The sequence below is a fragment of the Ambystoma mexicanum genome, chromosome 5p (genome assembly GCF_040938575.1).
Source record: "Ambystoma mexicanum isolate Mex_15411 chromosome 5p, UKY_AmexF1_1, whole genome shotgun sequence".
Classification (NCBI taxonomy): domain Eukaryota; kingdom Metazoa; phylum Chordata; class Amphibia; order Caudata; family Ambystomatidae; genus Ambystoma; species Ambystoma mexicanum.
In genome coordinates, this window is record NC_090930.1 from 274,839,815 (window position 1) to 274,862,258 (window position 22,444).

Here is a 22,444-nt window from a genome sequence, read left to right on the forward strand (position 1 = left end):
TTCTGGGTTCCGAATATAGAGGAGAGTATCGTCTACATACAAGGTGATAGATTGAGTTGGGCCTGACATTCGTATTACTCTGTCCCTGTGTTTCTGCCTAACAAATGAAGACATAGGTTCTATAGTTAGTGCAAATAGTATAGGGGAGAATGGACAGCCTTGTCTGGTGCCCCTACCCAATAAAAACAATTCAGAGATTGTAGGTTATTCAGGACTCTGGCACCCGGCGCCGTATACAGTAGTTTCACATATTTAATAAAGTGGGGGCCCATTTTGAATGTCTTCAGCACCGAGAGGAGGTTCACCCATGACATCGAGTCGAATGCCTTCTCGGCATCTAGGGAGACTGCTACTGCACATTATCCCAAATAGTCTACGCAGATTCAAGGCACTGGATCTTGTGGAGATGAATCCACATTGGTCGGGATGAACCAAATCTGGCATGCTAGATAGCAGCATATTCGCCAATACTTTCGCAAATATCTTGGCGTCTGCATTATTTAGTGAAAGGAGACTGTAGGACGACATGTGCTGGGGACGACGTTGGTAATACAGTAATAATGGCTTCTCTCATCGAATCGGGTAGTATGTTCCGTTCCAGCGCCTCCTCCCATACCTTTAACATTATCGGGACCAGTTACATCTGAGACTACTTATAAAGTTCGACCCCCAGACCATCTGAACCCGGGGCTTTTCCGAATACCAATGCCTTTATTTCTTCAGTAATTTCTTCTCCGGTGATCGGTTGCTCAAGTTAGTTTCGTTTCTAATGGAACCTTCGGGAGTTCGAGCTCACCAAGGTATTCTTGTATAACTGATGCTGTTTTTTTTAATCCCGATTGGTGTATAATTCCTGATAAAACTTAGCAAATTCCCTGTTTATGCCTTCCTCCCCCACGACCACCTTACCATCTGTCGAACTGATACTTGCGATTAGGTTTTGTTGGCGATCAGCTTTGATCAGGTTGCCCAGGGACCTTCCCGCCTTGTTGCTCTCACCGTATCTACGTGCTCTAGTTGGGGCAGCATTTTACTGTCTCTCCCTAGTGGCCAGACTATAAAAGTCCTTCAAAAGTTTGATATCATCAAGCGTATCTTTATTATGAGGTAAGGCTGTAAGCTATCTCCAAAGTGCCCAACTGAGTCTCGACCTCTACAAGCTCACGACGCACTGACTTCAGGAGGCCTGTGGTTTTGGATATCAGAACCCCCCCCCTAACCCACACCTTGAATGATTCCCAGAGTGTGGAGTACCGATCAACCATTCCTACATTATTGGGGAAGAACTCCTCGATCTTGTTATGTAGGGATTCGACTACATTTGGGTCTGTTAATATTTTGGTGGGCATTCTCCATCGCCTTGCAGGCTTGGGGATGTCTCGAAATAAAAGCTCGAGTTATAGGAGAGTGATCAGATAACATACGGGGGTGAATCTCACATTTCCTTAGTGTATCTGACATGGAAGAGAAAATGAGCCACTAGTCGATTCGCGACTCTGAGTCATGCACTGTGGAGTAATGTGTATTCTCTGGTGTTTGGATGCAGCTCCCTCCATGCGTCTATTGGCGATAACTGTGGTATGATTTGGCCCAGCGTGATCGCTGCCTTAGCGGGCGGTCTTTTAATTGTTGCAGACCTGTCGAATATTGTGTCCAGGACCACGTTAAAATCCCCCACCCCACCCCCCAATTATGCTGGATTCATCCAGCGAGATGAGTATTTCTAAAATGTTGAGATAGAAACTTGGGTCATCCTATATTAGGGCCATAGGTGTTGACTAACGTGACCGGTCTGCCTGCTATTTCACCCCATACTACCACGTATCTTCCCACCTTGTGGCCTTTAGATTGAAATCCCAGTGAAGGGTGTAATATTGTGAGTACCCCTCTGGCCTGGGTGAAGTAGTCTGAGAGATCTTTGTTTGCCCCAAGATGTTTGCGTTGCTGGCCCCTTGTGTTTGTGTTTACTGTACCATTTAATATGTGAGGAGCAAATCTGTTTACATAGGCCCCAATTTTCCTGGATTTCGTAGGATTGTTAAGCCCACGGTCATTCCATGATAGAAGCAATCTTTACCCCGTCACCTGTGAGGGGATTGTGTATATTTGTATCCAGCTATGCATTTTACTAGTAAATGTGTAAGTTTAGTGTGGGCAGTGTCTGTAACGCTCACCTTGTTGGTCCACGGGGCGCCTCTCGAATAACTGGGATGCTCTCGGGAACCCTTCGCCTGTCCTGGAATCTGGATAATCGAGGGGCAATTCTAGAAGATAGGAGGGGGAGATGAGCTTCAGTTCTTTCCTTGCAACCCACCTCCCGTGTTCCCCTTGCAGTTCACCAGAGAATGTCTCTCACCTTGTTTTCTATAAAGGTGCGCTCTCTGTCCTGCCGCGCTGGGCAGGGGCGCGTCGAAAGGTGGCACCGTTCTGCCGAGTTTCTTCACTGTGCAAGCAAAGTCTTTAGTTGAATTTGCAATAATGTCTTTCTCACTTATTGTTGCAGGTGGCGAGTGCTGCGGTAGAAGCCGAAGCCCAGTTCGAATAGGTAAGAAGAACGCCAAGCAGCGCTGGGAGCATCCTGGCAAGAGGCTAACCTGTGCTTTTGTTCTGTAGGTCGCGACAACCAGGAGAAGAATGTTCCCTGGGAATCCAACGGGATGAAAGATGTCTTGCAGATGATGGCCTTCCAGGCGACGAGTGGAGCTGGTAAGGATGGCGATGATTCTTGCCTTGGATGAGTTCGAAGCCGATGGATGCTGCAGAGCAGGTAAGGATGGCTATGGTTCTTGTCTTGGATGATTTCGAAGCAGATGGATGCTGCAGAACAGGTAAGGATGGCAGGGCAGGATCTGATCGTCACACTGCAAGGCAGAATAACGTGAAGCGCGTGCCCTTAGTCGGGCGTGGTTTAAATAGCAAGGCGCTATAACGGGTGTCTTTGGGGCGGGCCCCACCCAAGGCTAGACTGCAGAATGCAGTTCCCCAGTATTCCGCATGGGGGCGGCCGTGCTTCTCCTCTGTCCATAGAAACCCTGTCCCAGCAAGCGTTTCCTATGCCAACAGCGCCAGGACTGGCTCCAAGGCATCCGAGGGGACCCAAATAAGGTCCTTAGGGCCCCGTGAGCCCTTGGTTGGGGATAGGGTTGTGACAGTGTCAGCATACGCAAGACCATACATTTGAAAACGTTTAACACCTGTAACTTGTAGCAGTCCACATCTTCCCAGCTGTTTTGTACAGGAAATTGTGGAGCATATCCCTTCCCACCTCCCCCAACCCGCCCCCCACCCACATCATCCACCCCAACTTGACGAAGGTCCCATTTAAACTTTTGAAGCTCTTCTGAGGTTGCCATGCTGCCATCACATGGCTGCCCGACCCAGGCTCGCAATCCATTTCAAGGGTAGCGTATAAGATATAGTATTGCAACTAGTGTAAAGGATATTTGTTTATATATCGTTCAATCGGTCGGGTCACGTCTTTCTTTTTCCGGACGAGGCCTGGCATTCTGATCCGGTCTCCGCTTTCTGTGGGGAGGGGGTATGAGGACTCAATGTAGGTCATGGCTGCACCCGGAGTCTCAAAGTCTGACACCCCCCACCCCCTCACGCTGGATTCTCATCTTGGCTGGAAATATTGGAGCGTATGGTACCTGTTGTGTTCTTAGAAGTCGTTTTACCGGTTCATACGACCTTCTGTTCGCCTAGACTCCGGCAGCAAAGTCTGATATATTTGTATGCTGCTTTCTTTATATTGTAGCGTGCCTTGTTCTCTGGCCATCCTGAGTATTTTGTCTCAGTCTCTGTAGTTGTGGAGACGGGCAATTATCGTGCGGGGTGGCGCCCCTGGTTTAGGTGCGGGAGCCAGCGTGTAATGCTCTCTTTCGACTAGGAAGTGATCCGAAAAGGATTCTGCGTCGAAAAGAGATTTGAGAAGGGATTCAACCTGAGGTTCCATTGCTCCTTTACCAAATTTTTCAGAAACGCCCACAATTCGAATATTGTTTCTCCTGGATCTCGATTCGAGATCTTCACACTTATTTTGCATCTCGGATAGATTATCTTTCAGCTGGCCGATGTCCCGGCTGTGGTAGGCAATTGGGTCTTCGGTGGAGCTGATTTTGCCTTCTGCCTCTGTAATACGCTGTCTTTCTTTGTCAATTCTCACCTTCAGAGAACCGATGGTAGCGACAAAGCCATCCAGCTTAACGTTTACTGCTAGAAGCCATTTTGCACTATAGTTGTTAGCCGATCTTCCCTGTCACCATTTTCTCTTTTAGCTTGAACATTGGGAGTACTTGGTGTCTCCGCCGCAGGACCTTGTGACTGGCTATTCCTAAACAAATCCATAGGGCCTTTTTTCTATTTTTTGAGCCTGCTCCTTTTCGTCATTTTCCCCGGTGTCTGTAGTTCTTCCGTACCCAGTACCCGATGTTCGTGGTTATGACACGTGTTTCGTATAGAGGGCGATGTTGATGGAACAGGGACTGCGGCCCGCCCCGGCTTGGTTTGGTATCTCACTAGGGGGTGCTTTTGGATGTCCTCACCTTGCCTTCAGGCCCCGGGAATGGATTGTGTTCTCCGACGTCCAGTGATTACTGCTTTGTGTTACACATGCCCTGTATGCTGAATGTCTTTTCCCCATGTTATAGTTTCAGTTTCTGTATTAGCTTTTCAGGGTTGGGGCCTGTTTGTCGTCGTCGTCCTCACCACGCCGGCCACTACTTTCCTTTCACGCGTGGTGCAGTCTGTCCCAAGGGTTGGGGTTGGGGGGGTTGTACTCGCCTCTTCACCGCTCCGTGTGAGGCTCTCGCCCGTTGGGTTCGGATTTAGTGTCGATTTGGGCCTCTATGGTGTGTAACAGCAGAGCGCCAGGGTGTCAAATGCATGTGGCGTGTGGTTCTCTAAGGGTTGGCGCAAGGGAAGTTCCCAGCTGGTAGTTCGTTGACATGGATTATTCCGTAGTTGTTTCCTTGTGTTTGCAAAGGATTTTCACACATTATGCACCCATTCTATTGTGCCTCTGCTCCTATAGGGATTTTGCTCCATCTGTGGCTCCGATGCTGGAGAAATTTTGTGCAGGGTTGTAGCTGTAACGGAGTATGTGGGCCAGGGAGTCACCCTTACCTTGCACAACAGTGTCCCTTCTGGAAGTCTTAACGCGCAGGTCTGCGTATTTCAGTGGGCTTGGCTGTTTAGCAATCCCGCTCTCCGTAGTATGTAAGGGTTTCTGCAGCTCTTGTACAAGCCTGGATGTCGCCAATGATGCTCTGGCCCCTGACCCACGCCGTCTGGGAATGGCTCCAACCGCCGGTTGTTCCAAACGGGTCCCCCGTGGTTTAGAAGTAGCACAGTGTAGGATTTTAATGTGCGCATCTCAATCTGACTCGTGCTACATCGTAGGTTTATTCAGCAAAGGAGTTCTCGCACACCCAGTTTCTTCTGTTACTGGGCTCCCCACCAGTGCCCTCTGAGTCTGGGCTTGTGGGGCAATTCAAACAGTTTCAGGTTCCTGGAGTCCTTTCCCTATTTGCCTCTGCTTCAACGGTCGACTCCAGCACCAAAGCCCGGCAACGACGGTTTGTGGCTATAGAGCTTAACCCGTTAGGCGGTGTTGGGTTTGCTTGGTCCTGTCATGCAGGTCTTTCCTCTGGGCCAGCAATCCACGTCTCTGTGGTCCCTTCAAGGGCAACCAGCGCCCACCGTTTCGCCACAATCTGGCGGCGAAGCGCAGCTCCGCACCTCCGAATCGGTGTTGGCTGGATGCCCGCTACGGTCCGCAGCTAGGTTGCGGGGGGGGTGGGCAGGGGCCAAGTACGGCTCCAGCTGCACCTGCCAGGATACCACTGCTCTTCGCTCCAGCAAGGGCACCGGGCCAGCCGCCGCAGTGCTCGGGAGTCCACCGCAGCAACCCCGGTGCTACACAATGAGGCCGCACAATGCACGGGCCTCCATCCCTCCAGTGCAGGCCTTGGCTCCTCTCCCTTTGCAGCCGCGGTCCGAGGCAGGCACAGCTTGGTTCTCGCAGTCAGCTCATGTCCTACAGCTCCCCATGGCAAGTTGACACATCGGATATCTGTTGTCCACCTACGGTTCTTGTCCAAACTTCCAGCCGGTGTTCCCTCAGTATTCATGTACCAGTTGTGTCAATGCTCTGGTCTCGGGTGGCTTCAGGACGGATTAATTACAGAAAGGATCTGTCGTGGATCGGAGCTCTTAAATCAGGCATCCATCTTCTGTGTGCGCAACAGCGCCCCCACTGAAGACAACTTTCTTGATTGCAATCTGCTCGCAGAGTGAGCGACTTGCAGGCACTCACGTCTAAGCCACCCTTTGCTGTGTTTCACAGGGATAGGGTTGTACTGAGGGTATGTCCTACCTAAGGTAATGTATGAGTTTCATTTGAGCCAGAAGGTGGTACTTCTGCTTTCTATCCTCCTCATCCTGGTAAGGAAGTGGAGAGACTCCATAGGTTGGACCCTAGGAGAGCTTTGAGCTTTAATATTTCTAGGATGTCAAGGGTGGATGACCAACTTTTTGTGGGATACACTGGACACTGAGTGTGCCAGGATGTGACCAAACGGACCTTGTCCAGGTGGATTATCCTCACATTGCTGAATGTTACAAATTGGCTGGTAAGGACCCGCCTGAGGGTTTGCGAGCTCACTCCACCAGGGCCGTGCCTACATTCACAGCCCTACAACAGGGAGTTCCTATTAAAAATATTTGTGATGCTGCAACGTGGTCTTCCATCCACACCTTTGTCAAACATTACTCCCTGGATACTTTCCATGGTCAAGATGTGGCCTTTGGTAAAGCAGTGCTCTATTGTCCCATCTGATTGGGTATATCCAAATTCTTCTCCCTCCCCCGTTCACGGATACTGCTTTGGGAGTCTGTCAAAGATGTGGAATACGTTGGAGGACCCAATCCATTCGAAAAACAAGTTACTTACAAACTGGTAACGTTCTTTCGACTGGATGTTCCTCCAACGTATTCCATATCGCCCTCCCAGCCTACCCCTCTGATGAATTTCCCATGCTATTGAAGCTTACGTTCCCACAAGGCTAGGTGCAGTCATGGAGGCTTGGTGTGCGGTTATGGCACACGTTATGGAGGACAAAAAACACGAACTGAGGCTACTGGTGCCGTGAGTCCTATTTATAACATCCACTGTCACCCTTGATGGAGGCCTCGAAGGACATCGACCTGATGCCATTGACGCAGGACGCCCTCTGCCGAAAATGTTCCGAAGCAGCACAGCTGTAGACATTACATGTCAAAGATGTGGAATACGTTGGAGGAGCATCCAGTCGAAAGAACGTTACCACTTGGTAAGTAACTTGTTCTACTCGCATGTGCTGGATAAGGATTCATTGGTGCTTCTCCCTTTTGGTACTAAATACTGCTGAAGATCGCAGGCTTCCAGATCTCACGACTCTTGATTGGATGATCGTTGTCCGCACCATGACTTCATGCCTGAGGCAGCATTCTTGCTAGGCCTCACGGCACTGTAGTCCAGAAAGAATGCGGTTACCAAGGCACCATGATAACTGCCACTCATACTCATGTCGTGGCCTGAGCATTCCATGTCCATGTGAGCAGACCCTGACACTTGCCTATTGCGCTGAGGTTTCTGATGTCGGCGGATCTGCTGTATTTTAGTGGGTGTGGGGGGAGGGTCAAGTGCTTCATCCCTCCCCCACCAATCATTTTGGCAGAGTTGTTCCTTTGATCTTAACCTTCGGGCCCTCTGTAGTGTTAAATGTTTGAGTAATCTGCTTTGGCTCTGAGAATGTGTGGGATACGTAGTTTGTTGGCATGGTTGGTTCTCTTAAGGCGAGACAAAGTGTCTCTGACAATGGTTTCCGAGAGGTAAGACGGGGCTGAGAGGTTAAGGCATTTATGCGTCAGGGAGAGAGTCTTGAATGTGATACTTTCTCTTACGGGAAGCCAATGGGCATCTCGCCTGGCCTGCAAGATGTTATCTCTTCTAGGTATTCTGAGGGCAGCTTGAAATGCGCTGTTTTGGACAGTTTGAAGATGGTTGAGGTTTTTAGCGAGGTGCCTGCTTAGAGGACGTTGCAATAGTCTAGTCTGGCCCCTATTGTGGCTCTAGCTATCGATGGGCAGTTCTAGTTGGATAAGAAGGGTGAGACTGCGTTTGAGTTTAGTGGTGTGGGCCGACGCAGAGGCTATGGCGCTGACTTGCCTTGTCATGGATAGTGGAGTCTAAGTAGACCCCTAATGTTTTAACTGGGGAGGAGACGGTGATGGTGGAGTTACGAATGAAAAAGTAGCAGTGTTGTTGGTTGAGTTTTGTTAGGCAGAAACCTGTGCAGTTCCGTTAGGGACCACTGCAAAAGATTTAAGACTACAGGTGTTTGGCAGTAAACCCACTTGGTAGCAGTCTGTACCACACAGATTCACTGGTAGCTGTGGCTGAGCAGTCAGACTTCTCTCAAGAAGAGTTAGGCAGTATACAGAGCTTACAAAATAGGTACAGAAATACAGTAGCACAAGCAAACACTGACCAGAGCCTGGGTGTAAAAGTGTATAATTATTTATTTAACACACACTTATAAAACACACTAGCACTAAATTGGTAAGATACGTTCAAAACACAATCAGTATTATCATATGTACATCCCTGATTACTTGTTGGACAAGTCTTAGTTAACACCACTTATTTCCAGACAGAGGCGAGCACTTAACGTTCAATGGCACTCCAACAAGTTAAATAAAAAGTGGGAGGGAAAAGCAGAATTATGGAAGCATACACACTAAACACTTTTTAAAGAACCACAGCAAGTTAGGAAGGCACAGTCTACTGGTGAGCAAGGAAGTTTAGGTGCCAGGCCCACTTTCAAGGGAGCCAGGCGGAAGATGCCCAAGATCAGACAGTTACACAGAGTCTTCAAAGTTTGTGGAGGTAGTTCGAAAAAGGTTTAGTTCAGTGCAGGAAAGTTAGCTAAGGTGTCCCAGGCTAACCCAGGTTCGAGAGACGAGGATTTAATACACCCCGTTCAAACTGTTGCAAGGGAAGCCAGGCGGAACACAGTACCTTAAATGGAGAGGATCCTCCAGCAGGGGCAGTTGTTCCTGGCAGCGGGTGCAAGTCGCAGCATCGTCCAGAGGAGGAGAAGATCTCGTGGAGGAAGGATGAAGGTCATTGCACTGCCAGGGAAGAAACCAGCCGCAGAGTTCTGCGGTACAAAGGTACTACCCTTTCGGTTTGCGGTAGTGGTGAAAATGTGTTATCCCGGTTGCCGGGGTGCTTGGCACAGGCAAGGCGGCCACAAGATGCTCCAGGAAGGCGAAAAGAAGGTAGACTGGTTATCCCCACCAGTCGAAGGAAGAAGACTCTCCGGGCGGGAGATCTCCTCTGTCGTTGGGAAAAGTGGTGAGATGGTTCAGCAGGGCTCCACCGGTGGTGTCGTCGTTGCAGGCCGGCTCAGCTTCTCCCTCCTCGGATTCGTAGGTCCTGTGGCGACTTCTGAAGTTCCAGTCCCCAAAGCCCTGCTTTTATGCAGCACACCCCCATTCACTCAGCCTAGCTGTCAATCAAACATGCTAAGGGGTGAGCCGGCCGGCTCACCAATTGGGCCAATCACACAAGAGTGCGACTTGAGTTACCAAGGTAACTCAGTCCAGGGTGCCTAAACCCCCCCCTCCCACACCCCCTGTGGTACCTAGACAGAGTGGCACCACTTTTGGAGGCTTCTGTGGAGAAGCCCGCCAAAAAGTGGATCAAGGGGCTCGACTTGGGTTGGAGTCACAGAAGAGAACAAACGCCATTTTTAGAATCGAGTTCTGGCAAAAAATACCAACCGGTGAATTAATACTAAATAAATAATAAACCGGCGGTATGTTCGAGGCTATAAGAATTAAATAATTAAAGTTGGTAGCCTCGAACAATGGGAAAATCCCATCGAGATATGTTTGCAGTCGAATATAAAAAGTATCCACTGCCACCAGCTAAAACTCGATCAGGGGGGGACGGAGACGTGCCCCCTCGAACAACAGACCCCAGGGCAATCGAATTGCCCCGACCAGTACGTCCACAATATGATGGTTGTACTGGTTTCTGTTCATAATTTGGGACTAGCAAAGCCAATGGTGACTTTACATGCCCTGGGAGACAGTAGTCAGTCCCAGGGTATGGAGTCTATGTTGGGGGGTCGCTACGACACCCCTGGGTTACGGCACGGAGGGTGCTGTGTAACCCACATCAAAAAAACACATGAGACCCTATAGAGTAAAAGACCCCATAGCCCATAAAACACATGGCAAGTTAAAGGAACGCCTCAAATCATGTCTAAGAGTGGGAGCAAAAGAATCTCACTCTTAGCAGGAGCGAAAAAAATAAGCCCCAAAAATCCAGCAAAGCTGCTGGGGGACTCACTAGGTTTGGGAAATTAGCCTTACAGAGAATTCTCCCTAACAAGTTTAGCTAGTGTTTCTTTTTGGCCCATGATGATTTCTGTTTTATCCCTGTTCAAGCACAGACCATTGGCCGCCATCCAGGCTTAAATGGTAGAGTAGATCCTCGTGAGGCCTGCAGAGTCCTGGTCATATGAACCTGAGAGGCAGAAGTACCTGCGTATCATCGGCATAATTTGTGTAAGCTATGCCGAAGTAGTCTAGTTTGTCAAAGAGGTTTGGTGAGGTGAACAGATTGTAGAGGGTGGGGGCTGTTTAGGAGCCTTGTGGGACTCCACAGTGGATGGTAAAGGGTTCTGCGTTGGCTTGGTCTGAGGAAACCTATATAGCTCTGCCCTCCAAGAAGGATGTGATCTACGAGGAGGCATTGTTAGAGAAGTGAGCTGCCTGGGTGAGGTGTGTGGTCAGGGTTGTGTGATCCACGAGATAGAAGGCGGCCGAGTGGTCTAGAAGTAGGAGGAGAGCTGGTTTACCCTTATCTATGATTGTAGTTATTTGATTTTTAAGGTCCAAAAGGTTCATAAGCCATTTCAGCCCGTGGCTTCCATGGACGTCGACCTGGGTTCCTGCATGGCCACATTTCTGTTGGCGGCATGCAAGACCACTGACCTGCAGTCAAGGTGGTTTCGCCGACTACTCCTCCCTTTCTACCAAATGTATTGTCAGATTTCTACATTAACCAAGAAATCTTCTTTTCCATTTTTTCTGAACCCTGCTGAAGGCCGATTAGAACTTCTAATGGGTGCTTTATTACCTATAGTTGACTCTTCCTTCCATTGCCAGATGGGTTGTCTCCTGCATTTTTAAAGCTTTCAAGTCATCTGATGCTTAAAGGTCTGCATGGAATATGCATTTTGTGCTCAAACGACATCTGACTTTTCAAAGACATTTAAACATTAAACATTGACATTATCTGTAAAGCAGCTACTTGTTTGTCCACTTCCTCTTCTGTAAACTTGAATGGAAGCTGAAGAGGTGACAAGCTTAGTCTGTTACTGCTTTGGCAGCATTCCACAACCATGCAGGAGGATGTAGGAGCATGTACAAGCTATTCACTGTAAAGACTACTGTACTCCTACTCTATAATCCCCTTTCCTACATGTGCCTGCCTTCCCTGCTATCCTTGGTTTGCTAGTCTGAGAATAGGCAGTTTGAATAGCACTGATTTGTGGTTGTGTACATTGGCATGCATGAGATGAGCGGGCATGTGTGCAATTTTGAAAGCTTCACAAATCTAGGTTTTGCTGTGCAAAATATTCTAGTCCCTACCATGTTACCATGTTTACCACACATCCTAGAAGTTTGGAGGAAAGGGCACTATAGATTAGAAGTACTTTAGTCAGAACAGTGAGTATTTACATTTTGTTTGTAGAGTATGAAGTTAACTTGATGAGGCAGTAGTTAATGTGCAATGTTATTTAACTTGTGTTGTGCTACCTCAAAACTGCTGCTGCATGTGTTTTTTCAGTTTCATTTTGACCAGGTGATTTTGAATTTGTAATAACAGGTCAAGAATACCCTGCTGTAGTAGAATTTGCACCATTTCAAAAAGTTGCAAAGAAAAAGAGCAAGAAAAAGGATGCCAAAACTGGGACCATCGAAGAAGGTACTGCATTGTAGCAAAAACAGGTTGTCTGGAAATTATATTTTTGTATTTCCAAATTTGCAAGTAATATTTACAATGCAGCTTGTGGTGGCACGTTAAATAATTTATATGGTACAAATCTTGTAGGAGAAGACATGATTAAAGGCTAAACCCATGCAGAAATAAATGTTCATGATCAAGCCCCTCTACGGGTGAAATGTGTTGGTCTGTTTTTGCAGGCTAGATCTTCCATATGCCTGCCGTTTGTCATTTTTTCACATGGAATAAACTTTTTTCTTTACAAGTGAGACGTCTTATTTGTTTCACTGCTGTGTGCTGAGTGACCTATCCTCTCCTCCAAGTGTGAAATGGAAGTGTTTACGTTAGAAGTATGTGTAGGAATGTGTGCTGTTGCTGTCTGAAGTCAGTTTGATAATCCGCCATCTAGAGTTTGCTACTGAGCAATACTTTTTATTTAGCGCTTTAACATGTGTTTTGGCGTGTTTGTTCCTTTTATAGGAAATTAATTGTGTGGAGCGGGCATCACCTTGGTGTTTAAATCTCTCAAATATTCTGTTTCTCATCAGAGTATAGCATACTATATATACAATAACATTGGGGAAAAAACATAAAGCACTTGAAGCAGCGTACTTTAAAATACTTGCATTATTGGCTTGAGCAGCAAACAAAACATTACCCAACAATCAGGTTAGGATGCAGGATTTGTGCGTTGCAGCAAATATGCTCTGAATTACATCCAGATGTCTTTAGGGTGCCTGGATGAACACAGCAAAGTGATATAGAAAACTTTGCTACTGACCCACGTCAAGTCCGTCAGCCAATTTTCTAGCATAGGACAATCGGGCCGCTTCCAACGCCACTGTATCACTCTTTTGACAATCAAAAAAGTAATATGCAGGAAGTTACTTTTCAATCGATACATTTTGTTATAACCCAACAGACATCAAACGGGGGTCCATGGGGACCACAATGTCCAACATCAAAGACAATTCTGCACACATTTTATACCAGTATTCAAGCAGCACAGGGCATGCCCACAGCATGTGTGAGTAATCTTCTTGCTTAAGATTGCATCTTGGGCAGCATGCATCAGCATCACGTTTGTACAAAGTTGCAGGGGTATAGTGGAGCATATGTAGCACTTTAAATTTCAGCCATCTAAACTTTGAGCTAAGTGGCTCTTTTTTTGTGTATGGAAAAGCTCTATGCCAAACATCGTCCAGCACAATACCCTAGCAGGTTTCCCCTTTAGTACTTTGATTTATAGAGCACCCCCTTTTCATTCATCTGGGTCATATGGTAAAATACTGACACAAAATGACGACATGGCAGGGAATTTACCATGAATTTAAGACATGGGTGCGTTGCAGGTGCTACAGGGAATTCCGGCCATTTGGCCTGAAAGACACCCCAAACTCATGTATTGTAACGTCACAAGCGTTCTTTTTTGCCTGACCATTCCCTCCGGATTCTCTTATCTAGCGCGGTGGATAAATCTAGCATCCCCCATATCGGAGGATTGAGCTAGTAGCGATGTTGGCTACTCAGGTACTTCGTTATCTTATGCCACGCCCTCAGTGACCACTAGAGGGTCGAAAGGGCAGGAATCATGGTATTCTTCCAATAGTAGAGCTGCTCTCAAGTCCACGGAGCTAGCTGCTCTTTTATTTATAGTTACATGCAGGAATTGTGATTCATTCTCAGCCCAGTATGCCATTGAGCTAGTTTGTGCCACTAGAAGATAATACAGCTCAAATCCGGGATTTGTATCCCACCTAACTCATACAGTGTTGTCATTGGTAGAATTTTCATGCAGGCCACCCCAGGGTATCCTAGGTAATTTGCAACCAAACTATTTAGCGATTTGAAAAAAATCGTTGCCCAGTTTAATAGGAATGTTCATGGAGTGGTTTAGCAGTTATGGGGAAGAACCACCATCTTCAACAGAGCTGTTCTGCCATCATTGATAAAGAAAGTCTAGCCCATCTGAGTAACTGCCGAAATCAAACCCACTCAAGACATGGTTCGCTAACCTTTGGAAAGTGGCAAGTGCATTCTTTAAGCCTAGGGGCATTTGCTGCACAGATAAAGTCCCTCGGGTGTTTATAATGCTCTCTTTTCCTTGGCATTTACTGTGAGGGATACTTGCCAATACTCTGCAAAAAGCTTGCTGACACTGAGGTACTTTTCAGCACCCATTTTGTCCACTAACTCAGTTTGAGGAAGCAGATGCACATCTATCTTGGTTCAGCATTAAGAGCTCTATAGTCCGTACAGACGCTCAAATCTGTGGTACCTGCCTTTGGTACCAACACCACTGGACTGCACCATCGACTGTTAGAGGGTTCTATCACCTCTAGATCCAACATTTTATTGACCTCCGACTTGATGTGTGATCTCAGCTTTTCTGACATTCTGTGACTCCCGCCTTTAGTAGTAGGCACACTATCGTCCGTGTCCATGTCCTGTTGACACTAAGTTGTCAAACCTGGCATTAGTGAAAACATGGGAAAAAACGGCCTATGCAAAGTTGTCACCTCACCCTGTTTTTGCACAGTCAGTTGAGGGGACTGATTGACACCTTCAATGGAGCCATATGAAGGGCTTCCTTGGAACTGATCAGGGAGATGTTCAGATTCCTTTTCCTCTCTATTTGAAGCCAGAAGTGGGGATCCCATTTCATCATAAGGGATGAAAGCCTTCAGTCTCTTAACATGGAATAATTTAGGAAACTGATTAGGTCTTTTAATGTCCACTAAATAGTTCACTTCACCTAGTCTCTTAACTATCCATTGAGGACATGTCCATTTATCCTGCAAAGCTCTGAGCCTTATAGAATTCATGATTGAGATTTCTTGGCCTGGAGTAAAATGAACAAGTGAAGCTTTCTGGTCATACCAATCTGGTCATACCAATGTTTCACCAGTGCTTGTCAGCCTTCAACTTGTCGTTGGCCTGAGCCATCAGAAGAGTCTTTCTTAGTCCTGGCGCATCGTACACCATATTTGTGTTTATAGGAGGAGTGGGCGACACCGATCCTTCCTTCATTATGTCGAACTGTCTCCTGACAGTGTGACCAGAAAGCAGGTCAAAGGGGCTAAAGCCAACCCCTTCTTGATGTACCGCTCTGTAGACAAAAAATAAGCGTGGTAGCAGAAGGTCCCACTTCCTTCAGTGGGGCTCCTCAAGAGCTCCAATCATGCTTTTGAAAGTTCTGTTAAATCTCTCAATTAGACCATTGGTTTGTGGATGGTATGTGGATGAATATTTGACACCCTGCACTCCTTCCATATGGCCTGCATATAGTTAGACATAAAGTTGTTGCCTCTGTCTGACACAACTTCATTAGGGAAGCCAACCCTAGTAAAGATGCCTGATAATGCTCTGGCAAATGACTTGGCAGTTACTGTTTTGACTTGGATGGCTTCAGGATATCTGGTGGCATGATCAACCACCACCAGAATAAAACTATTGCCAGGGGATGAGCAATGTCAATCCCCTACCCTTTCAAATGTTATACCCATTACGGGAAGTGGTACAAATGGAGCCTGAATTTGTATTCTACTTTTGCCAGATAACTGATTAGTGCAACTCTTGCAATGACCTTCTGTCGGGACCCCCATGTTAGGCCAGTAGAATTGCATGCTTAACCTCTCCTTAGTCCTCTTGACACCAAGATGACCTGCAAAGGGGAACTTAATGTGCCAACTGCAGGAGGAAGGGGTATCGCATACTGAGGAACCACCAGCCGCCTATGGTCCCCTCCTGTGGACTCTATGGGTTCACTATACAGTAATCCACCTTCCCAATAGATTGTATGTTTCACAGGGGATTCACCTACCAACTGGGAATAGGCCTGTCAACTTAGACCATCCAGAGATTAACACTCTCTCTGACCCTAAATAAATTCATCCCTCAATGATCCTCCTTCTGTAAGTTAACGTTTTAGTTCAGGATGATCATGGCGATTGAACACTTCGGATGACCCTTCTTCCTCGTCTGTGTCTGATCAGTTACCTCAACTCCATTTGTAGGGGAGAAATTCTTCCCATGTTAGGTACCTTTGACTACTTAGCTTTGGGTTTCCCATTGGGATTAGGCTTCTCCTTAGAATTGGCTATGTGTCCTTCTTTGCTTGAGAACAGGTACGTGGCAGATCTGTCCTAAGACTTTGAGGTAATTTCCCAGCAGACTTAACCTGGATCTTGCCTCTGAACACTTACAGGAATTCCAACCACTCTTCCAATTACAGCTAGAGTGATGGAGTCATTACTGGGAAGCTAAGGGGGGGGGGCTATGAGCCCATTTGATGGGCCTCAGCAGAGCTTTGACCAGAGCCTCGGAGTTCAAGAGTGGAATCAACCACAGTCATGATGGCCCCAGTCTCCCTGACAGCAGAGATGTCTGCTCCATATACAAGTACTCTGTCCTTAAAATAAGACTATATTATCCGGTGTAGAAGCATAAGCTTCAGCAACTCTAGGTTCCCAGGATCCAAGGGATACTAGAACTACTTCCAATGCCATAGGGCAAGGAGTCAGAAGAGAAGAATATTCCTGAGAGTATTTCTCCTTCATTAGGCAATGCCAGATTCACATAATGGACCCCCACTGTCTTACTCTCATATATTGGGATCCCCTTTACATAGTCACTTGCTCCACAGGTTACGCAACAAGGTTTGCAATAAATATTTGAGGAGCTGGATCGAAATCCGGCTCCTAGTTGTCGGGCATCACCCACTAGGCCGGAGCTACTATTGGGTGACCAGGAGCAAGTACACAGTGTACTGCAAATCTAACATTCACATGGAATGCAAACTTTAACCTTTTGTCCATTATGTATGTTAGTATGTTTTAAATGTGCCCTAATCATTCTTTATTAACATTCTCAAACACTCAATGTCACCTATGCATGTTTGTAAGGCACCAATTAGCCAGGGGAGCCAAATGCACCTCCTGGTAGCTACTGATATAATGCAGACCAGGTTCACCTACGGTAGAAGCAAGGGCTAAGGTAGCTCTTAGCAATTGCAAACCCTGCACAAGAGCCTGAGGATCTTTTGTAAGTAGGGAGGCTTACTGTATCTACTTTCTTGCTTGGGATGTTACCAATACCCTTTACATGCTCTCCATGTGACTTATTCCCTTTTATGAAACTTTTTTCGTGTGCCTTATGGAATGCACTTTTTTCAGTATACCCACCCTCTTACGGCTTAGACTTGACCACTTTGTAACTTTGTTGACCAACTTGTATCCTGGGTCTACGGACAACTGTGAATTGCTATTCAGCCCCAGCCTTTCTGTATTTTTTTTTTCTGAAGTTGGCACGTTGTCAACTTGTAAGCAATGACAACAAGCCGCTTGTCATTTGTTTCTATGTATATGTACCTGTAACAATTACCTATGCTCAAGCGCCTAGATACCTCGGGGTTAGGTGTGCTCTACAAATAATAAACTAAACTCTTTCTCTTTCTGTTTTTTCTCCTTCGTTCTTACCACAAGCACTCTTGTCTTTATGGGACATTCTATGGGACACCCATAGATCAGCAGCAATGGCCGGTTTCTTTGGATCCAACTCCTTAGAATCTGCCAAATGCTGTGTCAGCTTAGGGAACAAGAAGCAAAAATATGTTCAAGCATAAACAGATTAATCATGCCACCAAAAGTGTTTATTTTGTGACCTTCAACTGGGCTACTCAAGTTCTGCAGAGAATCATTAATATAAGTCGCCCAAGTATTACACTTTTCTTTTTTTGTTTTTGGTCTCTAAAGCTCTAAGTATTGTGCAAGAGTTTGCCCAAACTTTGAGTAGAGCCTGCTTTAATTTTTCAAAGTCTTTTCTTCCAGACTTTGACAAATCTACAATAGCACTGCAGCCATACTGGGAGGTCTGCTCTGCAACCAAGCAATCTCGTCAGACTCATTACCCTCTTATATCTCACAAGCATACTTCAATTCAGTCAACTGGTCAATGTCATTTTTCTCATGAACATTGAACAGATCCTTAGGAAATCTTGGATCATAGGAGGACCTAGTCCTCTGGAGCAGCATGAAGACCCATTTCATCTGGTAAATTCATGCTGCAATGCTCTGTCCTTCTTTCTCAATCTTTGTTATGTTGTATTTGATCTCCATTTCCTTGAGCCTTAGCTCTTCCTTTCCTAAATCAAAAATAACTTCAGCTTCAGATGTTGTAATAGAGGTTTGCGAAGACCTCCCTTCTTTCTCACATATGCCCTCTAGAACAGGACCATTACTACTGTTAGGCTCTTCCCCAGAATCTTCTACGCAGCTGCCAACAGGTAAATCTTTTTCCCTATCTTCCTGATCAATTTGTTTCTGCACTAGATCAGATTTTGTTCCAGAGGTAAGTAACCCTGTGCTCTAGCAACTTGAAGCGTCGTCTTTGTGCTAGGTGGGATTACCAATAATTATCACAGACCAAATAATCGTACAGATCAACTGAAGATGTTGAAACACTGCTTTAATCGCAATGAAACAAAGGGAAAAAGGGAAAAATACAGCAATCGAAGTAGATGCTCTGTTTTTAACACCAATGTCTACTTGCACAGAGTTTATATACCTTTTTAAGTACGTCATTCAAGCCGTCATCCTACATGGCATTTCACAAAAACCTAATGCCGAGAGGGATTGGATTAGGGGACCAGATCGACTTCTAGAATAATATGTGTTAATATCTCATTGGCAGCCCCTTGTCTGTAGGACATGCCATGAGCTACTTATACTCATGTCACATACTGATTATAGCAGAGAATATGGCAGTGGGCTAATAACTGCAACATTGTATATGAAAGTGCATGGCAGGCCTTTTGATTGGTTGGCAACTGTAACAAAGGCATGATATCAACAGTAAGAAAGCCAGAAGTGACCACAGTTCAAAGGTGTTCATTACATTTCAGAAAGCGTTGTATCTAATCCTAAATCAACAGATGGGATCAAGCTCTGACCATCAAATAATAATGCAGTCCTCGTAGTGTCTTGTTAAAATAAAAGGGCCTATACTTATAAACATATTGCCAACCCTTACCTCTAAATGCAAGTAGCGTGGGAAACAATGTTGTGAAAAAGAAGGCAGAGTTCACAAAATGATATGCCAGGATGTTCAGGCCGTTGGCCTCCCTTCCCTGCCTTTTCAGCACGGGACAAGGTGGCGCAGTCTCTGGCTTCTCTAGCATGAGGTACAGTTCAATCATTAGCATCAGGGCCTTCCGTGCCCAGGTCGCTTTTCCTTTCAAAGTCTCTTCATTCCGAGGGCGTGATGCTACAAGTTATTTTCCTCTTTCAGATTATTACAAAAACAAGTTCTTAGGTGATTCCCTATTCCTCTCAGATCCCCCTGAGCGGGCTCGGATCCTTTCACCATGTTGGGCAAGATTTGGAGCAGTACTCTTTGGGTGCACTTCTCCAGCATGGGGTCTGGCATGGATTCACATGCTCATGAATATTCCCCGTCAGGCTGGGAATCCTCGGTAAAGAATAAATCAGTATCCGTTTCGTTTCTGATCTGTCTTTCTTAGTAGTAACCAATCACTGATCTCTGGGTCATACTGCCCCCAGCCAATGACTGCCCTCTCCCTAAGCCCCGCCTCTGGCAGCCATCCTCAGATTTTTACAACACGCTCAAGTGTTGGGAGTCCTCGTGTCTAGCTCAAGTTTTTTGCTGCGTTTTTACGCTTTTTCAGGAGATTTTCGCATTTTTTCGGTTTATTTCGAGCCTCAAGCTCCACCGTTTCTACTTCCTACAATGGGTATCCGTTTTGGAATTCTTCTACCCCCCTCAAGGGATCCAAGCTGTTCAGTTGCTGCCCTGGATGCGGATTGCAGAACGTTTCAAGGAGGACGAGCACTCGCGTTGTCTCTGTCTTCATGAGGACAAGACGCACGTGGAGAAGGACTGTGCGTTCTGCAAGAACCTTTCGGAACAGACCAAACAAGATCGTCGTTCCCGCCTCGCCGCCTGGCTCGAGAAGGGCATGGCAGGTGAGAAGGCGAAAAAAAAGTCTGAGCGGGCTTCTAAGTCCTGTGAGGGCGCCCCGGCGACGGGGGCCCAACAGAAGGCCAAGCACCGCGGGCACCGGGAGCGCCACAAGGTCGGGCTCTTCGGCTGCCAGGCAGGGCGCTACTTCCCCGGCACGTTCGACCACGAGCCAGTGCTCTGGTTCGGGGAAGAGGAAGTCCGAGAACCCGGGTAAGCCGCTGGAGCGGACTCGGTCGATCTCGAAGGGGGAGCGAGGTGCTGACCCTCCCCCAAGGCGAAGGCCCAAGACGCACCTAAGGTGGTGAGGGCTTTGATCCATCCGGCAAAGGCCTCTGTCGAAGTGGTCACTGCGACCCTGGCAAAGCCGGCTGAGACTACGCCAGTGGAAACGGCCTCTGGGCCCAGAGTATCCAAGCCGCCGCAGAGGGAGTCCTCTTTCCAGCCCATCGTTAAGACCCCCGTGAAGCCTCCGGTGGAAAAAGAGGGGGGCGGGCCGGTGGCCATTACAGACTCGGAATCAGCCTCTGAGGAGGAGCTGGTGGAAACCGAGAAGGGCCTCAACGAGAGGTTCATAGGCCTCAACGAGAGGTTCGAGAAGGTTCGATCCCAGGGGATGGTCCCCGCTGACGTGATCGAAGATAGCGACGATGGCCACGTAGAGGGCCCAGTGGAACGGCCATCCCGTCCGACGCAGCCATTATCCGAGCCCCAAGATAGCTCGGCGGCCATTTCGTTGGTGATCCAATCCTTATGTACTGAGATAAGGTCGAGATTACCACGGACCCAGAACCGGGCCCGTCGGGAAGCACCCTGAACAAGCGGAGGAGAGTCCACCCCGCTCCGCCCTTTGTGCCTATGAGACCTGTGGACCCCTCGTCCTCGCCGGGCCCTAGAGAGGATACGGTGACGGGGACGGACGACGATGACGGCGGCGATGACGGCGGACATCCCGTCATCACCCCCACCGAGGGCTTCCCCAGCCGATGAAATTGGCTCTTTCCACGCCATGATAACCAGGGCATCCGAGCTCTTCCAGCTCTGCCCTGAAGAACAAAAAAAGGAAGGTTTTCTGTACCAACGACGAGAGGCCAAGAGGAAGACGGCCCTGGCGGTGCCTTTGCTCGACGACCTCTGGAACGAGGGGCTTGCTGTCCTCAAGAAGCCTTCCACGGCACCAACCAAGAGGGACGGGTACGAGAAGAAGTACCGAGTCCCCGATGCCGCCCCCTTGTGCCTCAGGGCCCACGCCGGACTCTGTCGTCTCGGCAGCGGCTAGGAAGAAGGCAGCGGTTGCGGCGGCTTCAACTTCCACTTCCCCGCCAGACAGCGAGGGCAAGAAGTTGGACTCCATTGGACGACGACTCATGTCGGCGACGACGACGATTAAGGCGGCCAATGCCTTAGCAATCGTGGCCCGCTGCGACAGGGAGCTCTGCTTTAAGATGGCTCCCCTGCTAGATTTCCTGCCTGATGACAAAAGGGCGGAGGCCCTAGAAATTCTGCAGGAGGGCGAGGTGGCGTCGGATCATGCCATAATGGTGGCGACGGACATTGCCGATACTGGATTTCGCCAACTGGGCAACAGAGTTTGCCTCCGACGACGAGGATGGCTCAAGGTGACAGACTTTCGCCAGGACGTCCAGACCAGAGTTTTGGACATGCCATTCGACGGCAACAACCTCTTTGGTAAGGCGGTGGACGAGTCTCTACAGGCCATCAAGACCGACTCGGAGACGGCCCAGGTCTTAGGGGTGCTTCAACAGCAACGGCCCTTTTGGAGCTCCGGAGGCAGACAGGGTGCCTCCAAATGTTCCAGCGGTGGCTCCTCCACTTACCGCCAGGCGGCACGCTCCTCTTCCCAGGAGGCCTACAGAGGTCGCGGCAAGCAAGGGGGATCCCGTCGTCCCCAAGGAGGCCAAGGCGGCAAGGCCGCCTCCAAGCAAGGCTGACCCGGCCGTGTTGTCGGGCCCCCACCGAAGCATTTCGTCAGCGTGTGGGAGTCCATCTCCACTGACCGTTGGGTGTTGGACCCGTGGCCAGGAAGGAAAATCGTGTCCCTCAAATGCTGTTGGAGGTAAGGGCGATGATCAATAAAGGTGCCATCGAGCTCGTCCCCAGAAGGCTCCGGGGCTCCGGAGTGTACTCGAGGTACTTCCTCGTCAGGAAGAAGACAGGCGGTTGGCGCCCCATCCTGGACCTGCGTCGCTTAAACAAGTACATCAAGGTGCAGAAATTCAGGATGGTCACCCTCCAGCACGTGCTGGGACAGCTGGAGGAAGGCGACTTCCTATCGTCTCTGGACCTGGAGGATGCTTACTTCCACATCCCTATTCTAAAAAGGCACAGAAAGTTCCTCAGGTTTGTGGTTCAGGGACTCCACTACCAATTCAGAGCCCTACC

At 48.0% G+C, this 22,444-nt stretch overlaps 1 protein-coding gene across 5 annotated transcripts in view; it reads left to right on the forward strand.

Annotated features, from left to right (window-relative positions):
* The window catches only part of UPF3B (UPF3B regulator of nonsense mediated mRNA decay), a 747,911-nt gene that overhangs the window by 127,843 nt on the left and 597,624 nt on the right, over window positions 1-22,444 (forward strand). For 3 of the 5 annotated variants that reach the window (XM_069612693.1, XM_069612694.1, XM_069612695.1), the window contains exon 4: window positions 11,948-12,046. The exons of the other annotated variants lie outside the window; for them this stretch is intronic. In XM_069612693.1, coding sequence (XP_069468794.1) covers window positions 11,948-12,046 — 99 coding nt within the window. The remainder of the gene's footprint in view (window positions 1-11,947; window positions 12,047-22,444) is intronic. 5 annotated transcript variants of the gene reach the window in all.